This window comes from Colobus angolensis, unplaced genomic scaffold (genome assembly GCF_000951035.1).
Source record: "Colobus angolensis palliatus isolate OR3802 unplaced genomic scaffold, Cang.pa_1.0 Scaffold428, whole genome shotgun sequence".
NCBI classification, from domain to species: Eukaryota; Metazoa; Chordata; class Mammalia; order Primates; family Cercopithecidae; genus Colobus; species Colobus angolensis.
In genome coordinates, this window is record NW_012117688.1 from 1205087 (window position 1) to 1216907 (window position 11821).

The 11821-nt window shown below is 47.4% G+C and overlaps 1 protein-coding gene across 2 annotated transcripts in view; it reads left to right on the plus strand.

The window, feature by feature from the left end:
• The first annotated feature begins 1252 nt into the window (after nucleotides 1-1252).
• CDKL1 (cyclin-dependent kinase-like 1 (CDC2-related kinase)) overlaps nucleotides 1253-11821 on the plus strand; it is a 67093-nt gene continuing 56524 nt past the window's right edge. The window contains exons 1-2 of one of the 2 annotated variants that reach the window (XM_011956905.1): nucleotides 1253-1440; nucleotides 2332-2939. In XM_011956905.1, the coding sequence (XP_011812295.1) occupies nucleotides 2769-2939 (171 nt within the window). In that variant the 5' untranslated portion in view covers nucleotides 1253-1440; nucleotides 2332-2768. Of the gene's footprint in view, nucleotides 1441-2331; nucleotides 2940-11821 lie in introns of those variants that run through there. The other variant, XM_011956904.1, reaches the window with a different exon arrangement.

The following is an 11821-nucleotide window of genomic DNA, read 5'->3' on the forward strand; positions in this document are numbered from 1 at the left end:
TTATTTTAGTGGAGATGGGGTTTCACCGTGTTAGCCAGGATGGTCTCCATCTCCTGAGCTCGTCATCCGCCCGCCTCCGTCTCCCAAAGTGTTGGGATTACAGGCGTGAGCCACCGTGCCCGGCAATATATTAAAATGATAAAATCATAAATAAGTTGGGTTTATCCCAGGAACAAAAGGTTGGTTCAACATCTAAAAATCAATGTAACTCACTGTATCAACAGACTACATAAAAACAATTAGGTGGTGAACACCTATAATTCCAGCTACTCAGGCCTGGCAGAAGTAGGAGGATTGCTTAGGCCCAGGAGTTCAAGGGTACAGTGAGCAGTGATAACACTACTGCACTCCAGCCTGGGTGACAGAGCGAGACTCCCTCTCAGTTAAGAAAAGAAAAGAAAGAAAAAGTGAATGACCATCTCAATAGATGAAGAAATGCATGTGATAAAATTCAACATCCATTCATAATTTTAAAAAGCAAACAAAAACACATCTAAGCAAACTAGGAATGAAAGTGAACTTTCTCAGCCTCCTATTAATAAAAGGCTTCTGTGTTAGATATATATGGCTGCATAACAAATTACCCCAAAACATAACAGCAAACATATTTCAGTTTCTAGAGGTCAGGAACCCAGGTATGGCTTAGCTGGGTGCTCCTGGCTCAAGGTCTCTCACAAGATTGAACTTACATTGTCATCTGGGGCTATAATCTCATCTGAAAGCTCACTGGAGTTGGGGTGGTGGGGGAGATCCACTTTCGTGACATTCTGGAAAAGGCAAAACTATAGAGACAGAAAACAGATCAGTGGTTGCCATTTGCAAACAATTTCTGTTCACAGACCACCTCTAGGCCATCCCTGTACTGGGTTTCCAGGGCAACCACCAGCCCTCCCTCCTCCGCTCCAGGCTCCTTTCTGAACCCTACCTGGGTTTACATTTAGTAGCATGCTGCTTGACACGGGATTGACCCATGTTTCATAGACACTGTGTTAATTTTCTCTCCTCGGGTACTACTTCCAGGGCAAGTACCCGCATTGATGCTGGCCCCGGGAACGGGGCGGATGACAAAGTGTGAGGCAGTCTGCCCACTGGCAACTGACATGATTTCATGATTTCCACAGGTCCATCCGCTTCCTGCCAGTGTGCTCAGATCAGAGCAGCAGGAGTCCGTTGGGAGAAGGATGGGGGAAAGAAACCGAAAACAATTAAGGCAGGCTCTGTAAGCTTCCACCTCCCACACCAGAAGGGTCCCACAGCAGAAAACTGCAGTGGAACTTTCCCTGCTGTAGGAGGAAAGTGCTGACTTTAACCAATTTCTGCGGTCACGCCTTCCTCTTCTTTCCTTTCTCCCTCTCATTCATTCACTGACGCCGCAGCACTGATCAGCCCAGACACAGAAGCTGCCTCCAAGGGACCAAAGGGAATAACCGCGGTTCTGAGGTGTGGGGACGGCTGTTCCAGGGAAATGTGGACCGCTCAGGAGGGGCTCCTAGCGCTGGCGTCTTCCCCGCAGACGCGGTTACAGCTGCGCTTTGCACGGCCTGCGGAAGTTTGCAAATCTAGCAGGTCTGCTCTCCCGGCAGCAGGACGTGCAGGGACTCGGCCCGCGGTCAGGACAGCTCCAGTGGACTAAGGGCGGCCCCCCGGGGCCCTTCCCTGCAGCCAGGACGGCGGCCGGGCTAGGCCGGGCAGGGGGTGGGAAGCGGGGGCGCTGCGGCCCCGCCCAGGCCGACCCGGGGCGGGGGCCGGTTCCCATAGGGATCTCGGGCCGAGTCACGCCGAACCGAGCCGAGCCGGGCGAAAGAAGGCGAGGCGGGAGCCAGGGCCGGCCCAGACCGCCGCGGCGCGGTGAGTCCCGGGCAGGCTAGGAGGCGCGGGCCGTGCCGGGCCAACACGTGGCACCGCTCCATGCTGCGCGGCGCGGCTGCGGTGCACGTCCGGGCGCGGGAGGGTTTTCCGGGTCCTGCGGCCTAGGGGCGCGTGGTGGTCTCCTGCGGCCCAGCCTCGCCGCCGCCCCCGCGGAGAGCCGGGAGGTGTCTTCTTACCGCAGGGAAATGAGACCCGAAATTAGAACCGGGGAAACCCTTAGCTCTCCCCGTGCTCCAGCCAGCTCAGGTGTCTTAGATCGGATGAACGATAACGTTAAAAAGATAGATTATCTTACAGCTTGGCTCGTTTTAGGATGGCAAGTTACATTTTAACTTAACATTTAACGGGCGATTAAAATTGGGTTACTGGAGGCAGCTAACTATAGGCTGTTACTCCTGGTCGCGTTGCCATTGCCGACACGGGTCCACTCTTCATTCCTTAACATGTCCTGTTCTGTTCTAGGCCCGTGACAAACACTCATCGTTGGGTGGGGCTCTAGTACATTCCGTTCGTGCCAATATTTTATAAGCGACGTTTTCAAACTATGTGAAGATCTGTTTTTTGTTCGTTTGTTTGTTTTTTTGACGGAGTCTAGCCCTGTCGCCCGGGCTGAAGTGCAGTGGCGCTGTCTCGGCTCACTGCAAGCTCCGCCTCCCGGGTTCACGGGATTCTCCTGCCTCAGCCTCCTGAGTAGCTGGGATTACAGGCCCCCATCGCTACACCTGGCTAATTTTTTGTATCTTTAGTAGAGACGGGGTTTCACTATGTTGGCCAGACTCGTCTCGAACTCCTGACATCAGGTGATCTGCCTGCCTCAGCCTCCCAAAGTGCTGGTATTACAGGCGTGAGCCACCACTCCCAGCTGAAGATCCATTTTAAGAAGATTTATTTATTCCTCTATGATGGAGAAGTATGAAAAAATTGGGAAAATTGGAGAAGGATCCTATGGAGTTGTTTTCAAATGTAGAAACAGGGACACGGGTCAGATTGTGGCCATCAAGAAGTTTCTGGAATCAGAAGACGACCCTGTCATAAAGAAAATCGCCCTTCGGGAAATCCGAATGCTCAAGGTAATTGAGTCACTTTTCCTTTTTTCTTTTTCGAGACAGGATCTCACTCTGTCACCCCGGCTAGAGTGCAGCGATGTGGTCATAGCTCACTGCAGCCTGGAACTCCTGGGCTCAAGCCATCCTTCTGCCTCAGCCTCCTAAGTAGCTGAGATTACAGGTTCTAGCCACTGCTCCAGGCTCCACTTTTTCTTTAAAGTGAATTTTTAGGGATGAAAGAAATAAAGTGAGTCATGTTATGTTAAAAGAATGTCATGGGACATGGTTACATCTTCATGGCCTTTTGGCTTCAGTGACGCAAATGGGCTATCTGTGCACAAGTCACTAATTATATAATGAACTAGAAAGCAGAAACAAAAGTGCCAGGTAAGGTGGCATTCGCTTTTAGAGATGCTATGGTATATTTTATTTTTCTTCCCAATAGTTTCTCTCCCACCTGTAGACCTGGGTTTTCAAGGACCGTCACAATTTAATAGTATAGGAATGTAAGACAATTCAATTTTGCTAGCATTGTTGATTTTTAAACTTCTAAGGTATTTTCTATTGGTATACTCAGTCTTTTAAGAGAATTAATCATTTGCCTGTTTTCAAACTGCCAGGAAGCTCACAGGTTCTCATTACACCTCATATATATTTACTGCTGAGCATCATCGTGTCCTGTTTCTAAAAAGAAGCGTTCTTCTTAAAGAAGTGAAATGGGCCGGGCGCGGTGGCTCAAGCCTGTAATCCCAGCACTTTGGGAGGCCGAGACGGGCGGATCACGAGGTCAGGAGATCGAGACCATCCTGGCTAACACGGTGAAACCCCGTCTCTACTAAAAAATACAAAAAGCTAGCCGGGCGAGGTGGCGTGCGTCTGTAGTCCCAGCTACTCGGGAGGCTGAGGCAGGAGAATGGCGTAAACCCGGGAGGCGGAGCTTGCAGTGAGCTGAGATCCGGCCACTGCACTCCAGCCCGGGCGACAGAAAAAAAAAAAAAAGTGAAATGATCACTTTGTATTTTTTTTTTTTAACGTTTTGTAGAAATGGGATCTCGCTATGTTGGCCAGGCTGGTCTGGAGCTCCTGGCCTCAAGCGATCCTCCCACCTTGGCCTCCTAAAGTGCTGGGATTACAGGCATGATCCATCGAGCCTGGCCTGATCACTTTTCAAATGTTTATTAGTTAACCCTAAAAATACCATGATATCGGAGGGGGAAAGGTATTTATTACAAGCTAAAAGTGTGTTTGCCTCTAATGGAGAGACTTCTTTACAGAACTTCTGTGAAGGTGAAATCCAAATCCCAATGTGAAAGGTGACATGGAATGAATACCGTGGAGGTCAACTTTGTTTCAGTTATGGCCTCTGTGTTCTGACCTGTATAACTAACTACATGACAAGGGAAGAGCAACATGGTGAGAGACAGATGAATGAAACTTCCAGGGGATTTACTGTTATTCTTGCTTCTGCATTTTCTCCAGATCACTCTACAAATCTTTTACCCGTGGATAAGTGTGTGGGGTCACTTCTAGATAAGGAACCTAAATGGAAAGTAGCAAGCTTTGGACAAATTGAAATGAGTGGATAACAGGGCAACTTCTCTATTTAGGTTTGGAATGTTCTTAGCCAACAGGATATTATCTATTGAGAGGAATACTTCCAAAGCCCCCCAGGGGAGTGCTCCCATAGGCAGGGGTGAGACTTGCAGTGTTTGACCATCCCCCTGCCCGGGTCACTCTACCCTTACCCTCTCTGTGCACAGGGAGAGGCTGTTAGGCATTTTCACTTCCTCAGGCTTTTCTAGGGGAGGAGGTGATCATTACATTTCAAAGGGTTCATTGACCTGAAAGGAAATCTGTTTCTTGCAGAAAGATACTTTTTCTGATTCTGAAGATTACTTTTGTGAATGCTCCTTTCAAATCTCTCACCACACTTTATCAATACTACATTAACAGTGAGAGCTCCCCAAATTAATTGAGTTCTTCCAGGATGGAGACCTTGCCTCTGTAGCTCTGTATCCCCAAAGCACACTAGTTGGCACATCTAGGCCTCCCAAAAATGTTATTGTTGGATTGAAAAAAAAAGTTAACAAAATAAACTCTTAAAAAAGGTGGATGTTGCCAATAAATTGGGAAGTCAAATGTGTTCTCTGAACTGAATATTGATATCCTCCAAAGGATGGGGTTGTGTGCACATGAGCCTGATTTCAAAGCATGCAGCACCCCACTCTCCAGATTAAGTGCACAGATGTAGACACCCCCGATCTCTATGAAGTGGTGGGACTAGATTAGAGGTAGAGTCTGGTTTAAAGCTGTAACTTTTCAGAGTTGTGTGATATTCCTAACACATAATACATACTGGACTGGGCATAGTGGTGCATGCCTGTGGTCCTAGCTACTTAGGAAGGAGGCCAAGGCAAGAGGACGGCTTAAGCCCAGCAGTTCAAGGCTATGGTGAGCTATGATTAGGCCACTGTACTCTAGCCTGGGTGACAGAGTGAGACCCTGTCTGTTATAAAATAAAGATACTTAATAAATATTTGCTGAGTAGGTAAATTGAGGGTATGGTGAATGAACATTTTATTTTCTCCATTTATGGATTCAGTAAATACTCAGAGAGTCCCAGTTGTGCCTACAATGATGTTTATGCAAAGTTGTACACCCTGTCTTTCAGAAGCTTGGCTCTTGGAAGGGAGGTAAGATGAGTTGCCCTTTGGCTCTCACTCCTTATAGACTGGGTTCCCAGTGAGCAGGGCATGTGTACCCTTGTCTGGTAAGAACTCTTTAGGTGCTTGTTGAATGGTGAAAATAAAGTGACTGGGGGCATGTTTGAGCTGAACTTTGAAATGTTTAGGGAAACGTGGAATGAGAGATAAGGCATTCCAGGCAGACACTCTATCCTAGGAAAATGTGCATAAGTGGAAAGCACAGTACATTGAGGGAACACAGGTAATAACCCCAGTGTCTTGGCCAAGATGCCCAGTGGGTGCTAACAGGCCAGGGAGAGAAGGAAGGGGGAAGCCAGGGTCCAGCAGGATCAGGTCTTATTCTAGATTTCTTCTGAAAGAAGAGCACATAGGAATCTAATGATTGGATGAGAAATCAAGAACAATTTCAAGGTTGTTGACTGAGTGACTGGACGAGTGAAGAGATCGTTCACTGTGATAGAGAGACCCAGGTGCAAAGTTGGTGGAAAGGAAATAAAGAGCTCTGTTTTGGACAGGTTAAGTTTGAATTGTGAACCCAAAGAGACTTGTAAAGTAGGCAGTTGACTACACAAGTCTGGCATTCAGAGGAAGTCCAGGCTGGAGACAGATAAAGTTGGGGGACATAAGCTTATCGATGGTATTTAAAGCTGTGGGACCGAAGGTGGTCACCATGTGGGATGGAGGGACAGGTACTGAAGGTGGAAGCTTGGTGTACCCAGCCCTTGGGGGTCAGGAAGATGACAAGAAACCAGCAAGGGAGGCAAGAAGAGGTGATCTGCATGGTAGGAAACTCCATAGAACAATGTTCTTTCCTTATTATCATTATTATTTCTTTTTTGGAGACAGTCTCACTCTGCCACCCAGGCTGGAGTGCAGTGGCACAATCTCAGCTCACTGCAAACTCCGCCTCCCAGGTTCAAGAGATTCTTCTGCCTCAGCCTCCCAAGTAGCTGGGATGAGAGGTGCCTGCCACCACACCTGGCCACTTTTTGTATTTTTAGTAGAGATGGGTTTCACCATGTTGGTCAGGCTGGTCTCGAACTCCTGACCTCAAATGATCCACCTGCCTTGGCCTCCCAAAGTGCTAGGATTATGGGTGTGAACCACTGCGCCGGGCCACAGTGTTCTTAAAAGCTTAGTGAAGAAGATCGTTCAGAAGTGAGGGGATGCTCTGTGGTGTCAAAGGTCTCCATTAGTAGATTTAGGATTAGCCATTGGCTTTGATCATGTGAGGGTCTTTGGTGACCTTGACAAGAGCTGTGTGAGTGGAGAGGCAGGAATGAAACCTTCATCAGCAGAGGTTTAAGAGAGACGAGAGGAACGAAGTGGAGACAGTGATATGGGCAACTGTTTTGAAGAGTTTTATTATAAAAGGAAGACAAAAATGGGGCAGAGGTGTTTGTAAAGATGTGGGCTGGGCCGGGCGCGGTGGCTCAAGCCTGTAATCCCAGCACTTTGGGAGGTCGAGGCAGGCGGATCACGAGGTCAGGAGATCGAGACCATTCTGGCTAACCCGGTGAAACTCCGTCTCTACTAAAAAAAATACAAAAAACTAGCCGGGCGAGGTGGCAGGCGCCTGTAGTCCCAGCTACTCGGGAGGCTGAGGCAGGAGAATGGCGTGAACCCGGGAGGCGGAGCTTGCAGTGAGCTGAGATCCGGCCACTGCACTCCAGGCTGGGCGACAGGGCGAGACTCCGTCTCAAAAAAAAAAAAAAAAAAAAAAAGATGTGGGCTGAAGAGAGGTTTTTTTGTGGTTGCTGTTTTTAACTACAAGTGAGAAGTACATTTGTATGCTAAAGTTGTAAATAAATCCAGTAGAGAAAAAACTTGATGTTGGAGGAGGGAGAGAATTACTGGACCCATGACCTTGAGTTACTAACCTGAACCATACCAAACTTAAATATCATTGCATAAAAAAAGACAATTTAGGCCGGGCATGGTGGTTCACGCCTGTAATCCTAGCAGTTTGGGAGGCCGAGACGGGCGGATCACCTGAGGTCAGGAGCTTGAGGCCAACATGGCCAACATGGTGAGACCCCATCTGTATTAAAATCACAAAAGCACAAAAACTAGCCAGGCGTGGTGCCAGGCGCCTGTAATCCCAGCTACTCCTGTCTGAGACAGGAGAATCGCTTGAACCTGGGAGGCACAGGCTCCAGTGAACCGAGATTGTGCCCTTGTGCTCCAGCCTGGGTGACAGAGTGAGACTGCTAGATTCTTTACATACACTCTCCTTAATCTTTCTGTAACAGGATCCACAGCTGGCTCCAAGCTATGGGGTGGAACTTGTTCCACCAGGGTATTCACCGTCTTCTGATTTGCATGTGATACATGGACCCTACATGATTTCAACTCCTTTCCATAACTCAGGTTTAAATATATGAAGGATTTATTGGATGGGCGGTAGGGTGGTCATAACAGAAGTCAGATTACAGAGAGAGACAATGTAACTGAAAGCAAATCACCTTAAATCAAGAAGTCAGGAGCTGGGTGTGGTGGCTCACGCCAGTAATTCCAGTATTTTGGGAGGCCAATGTGCGGATCTCTTGAGCCCAGGAGTTCAAGACCAGAGGGGGCAATGTGGTGAAACCCCATCTCTACAAAAAATTGAAAAACTAGCTGGGCATGGTGGCATGCACCTGTAGTCCCAGCTACTCAGGCAGGTGAGGTGGGAGGATCACCTGAGTTCTGGGAGTCAAGGCTGCAGTGAGCCGTGATTTGTGCAGCTGCACTCCAGCCTAGGCAACAGAGTAAGACACTGTCTCAAAAAAAAAAAAAAAAAAAAATCAAGGTCAGGCATGATGGGCTGGAGCATCACAGGCCCTGTGGTGGAAAGTGGGCAGTGGTTCTGCATAAAGCAGGCAGATGCACTTGAACTCCACGCAGCCCCTTAGGGGAATATCTGTATGTCCAGCAAGGAGCAAGGAAAGGGCTATGTGTTTCAAAACAAATACAAACCATACAAATACAAAGTAATACAAATCAAAACAAATACAAACCATACAAATACAATGTAATACAATAGAATAATTGTGTTACTAAGGCCCCAAGCCCCTATGCTGCTGAATCTTCTCTCTGTGGAATGAAAATGGTAGGAAGAGGAAAGAAAGAATTTCAGCCAGCAGTGGCAGAAAAAGTAGATGCTCCTAGCGGAGCTGGAGGTTAAGGACAGGACAGTGTCACTGTGGGATCTCCGGGCAGATATTCTACCTATGGCAGGTGGTATGGGGGCGTTAAAATATATTAAACCAGCATTGGTCAAGGGCTGAAAGCAGCAGCTGGGACATTGTCTGTGACAGGTCTCCCTCCAGAAAACAAGAAAAACAAGAGAGACAAGGAGAAGGAATCATCTACTGCTCTGTGGCAGGTAGGGGCAAGGGACCTAGTAAATCTGGACAAACTGCCAAGTGTCGTTGTTACCTAGGATGCACAAATTACACTACTAACAACCTTAGAAGGTAGATATTGTTATCCCATTTTACAAATGGATTCAGTGTGGTTAATGATTTGCCAAGGTCTCCCGGTCTGTAGGCTGGAATGCAGAAACAGTTCTCTCTGTCCCCAAGTTCATACCATGTGGTTTGCCCATACCAGAACCATCCATCACTTTATACCAAACACCATACTCTGAAGTTTCCCCATGACTGGTCCTCAGAATTTATACTGCCCATTCTCCAGCAAGGCCTTAGCTGTGAGATTCGTGGCTTCTGTGGAGGCCTGAGTACAGATTCTAGCTGGAGCAGCAGTTCTTTCCATCTCTCATTCCATAACCCTATGGACTATTTTAGAAGGCTAAAAGTTATGGTTTGCCACCTACAGAGATGTGAACAAGCATGAGGGGAAATGTCCATTTGAAAATTGATTATAAATATCACAATGTAATGCAGAGATTAATAATGAGAACAAGGTCACTCCTAAAGGGGGAAAATTGGTTCTTGGCAGGTGACAAAAAAAATCTAACTTTTTTATTGTTTAAAGCACAGATGTACATATGGTTCATATACAGATATACAGTATATTTGTGATATTAAAATTTCATTGGTAAGTGATTAGAAAAAATGTGTAAAATGACTCTTTGGGGGAGAGAAATGAAAAAAGGTGCATGGGGTGTGGGCGAGTGGGACTGTTGAGTGTATCCTAGATGCCAGAAGTATGCTCTCATTTGATTTTAATTCATCATGAATAGTACTAACCTGCTGAATGTCCAGAACATCCCTTTTTTCCCTGCTGTCCCCTTTCATCAGTAGCCTTCTAGAAGGGACAGGGGCTGTGTGACTGCATGGGGACAGGAGCTGCAGTCAGGGACTTCAGTCTGGTCCCCTCTCCTCCCCTCCCCTTCCCTCTTTTTTTTTTTTTTTTGGAGACAGTCTCACTCTGCTGCCCAGGCTGGAGTGCAGTGGTGCAATCTCCTCCACCTCCTGGGTTCAAGTGATTCTCCTGCCTTAGCCTCCCCAGTAGATAGGATTACAGGGGCACACCACCACACCTGGCTAATTTTTGTATTTTTAGTAGAGACAGGGTTTCACTGTGTTGTCCTGGCTAGTCTCAAACTCCTGATCTCGTAATCTGCCTCCCTTGGCCTCCCAAAGTGCTGGGATTACAGGGATGAGCCATCACACCCGGCCATGGGACTTCAGTTTCTGATCATGCTTGAAGCTGTGGAGCGACCTTGGGCAAGCTCTAATGCTTCCTGGAGCCTGGTGCACCTTATTGCTATGATTTATGTCCCTGTTTGGCATTGCTTTTCTGAATTTTTGCTGAGGAGAGCAGAGGGCTCTTGGGTCAAACATCTAACAGCAGTCAAGCAGCCTCAAGGATGCAAGGGCAGGAAAGTAGAAGGTCAAAGGGAGTAATAGTATAGAAGAGGAAAGCACAGACGGAAAGGCAGAAGGTGAGATTTTAACGTGGTGCTGTGGCCAATGGAGGCGCTGGAGATAAAGCGCTTCACACAGCACCCCCAAGAGGCTCACTGTCTTCAAAGAGCAGACCAGAAATCCTGCTGGGCACATTACCATCATGGTGACAGGCACATGCTCTAAGAAGCAGGACTGTCAAAGTTGCCTGTTATCCAAAGCATTTATTAAGTGCTTAATTGAATGTGCTCTGTGCCAGGGCCACATCCACTAAATGCTAACAGAGTACCATGTAAATGCTCGCTAGCTTTAGAATCTAATTAGAACTTTCACAGTTGGAAGGGCTTCTGCTCCTCAAATATTAGCTGAAGGAGTGTTTCCTAACTCAGTAAAAACCTTGGCCAGCCGCAGTGGCTCATGCCTGTGATCCCAGCACTTTGGGAGGCTGAGGCAGGTGGATCATGAGGTCAAGAGTTTGAGACCAGCCTGGCCAACATGGTGAAACCCCGTCTCTACTAAAGATACAAAAAATTAGCCAAGTTTGGTGGTGTATGCCTGCAACCCCAGCTACTCGGGAGGCTGAGGCAAGAGAATCACTTGAACCCAGGAGGGGGAGGTTGCAGTGAGCCAAGATAGAGCCATTGCACTCCAGCCTGGGCAACAGGGCGAGACTCAGTCTCAAAAAAACAAAAAACAAAAACAAACAAAAAAACCTAGTGGAAAATCCTGTAACATCTTTAAGAATTTAGTCCTGCTGTTGCTAATAGGGGTCATTTCTAGGGTCCCTCTCTTTAAATTGATTAATTGGCTTGTTGAGGTGGATTAATAACATTTGTCTATTGTTTTAGCTGAGGTCAGCATTTTCTGTTATGGATTATAGATGAACAAACTCAAATGTCTGTGGAATCACACTGTTAACATAAATGAGGGAAGCAGCCTGAATATAGGGCAAGATGGAGAGGTGGAGACTGGGGCAAACTGGAGTCCTCATGTCTCATCTGAAGTGGACAGCCACTGCTCAGCGCCACAGACTGCAAGCCTAGGGTGCTGGGTTTTCAGTCTTTTTTTTTTGAGACGGAGTCTCGGTCTTGTCACCCAGGCTGGAGTGTAATGATGTGATCTGGACTCTCTGCAACCTCTGCCTCCCAGGCTCAAGCAATTCTCCTGCCTTAGCCTCCTGAGTAACTGGGATTACAGGCACTCACTACCACGCCCAACTAATTTCTTGTATTTTTAGTAGAGGTGGGATTTCACCATGTTGGACAGGCTGGTTGTGAACTCCTGACTTCAGGTGATCCACCTGCCTCAGCCTCCCAAAGTGCTGGGATTATAGGTGTGAGCCACTGCA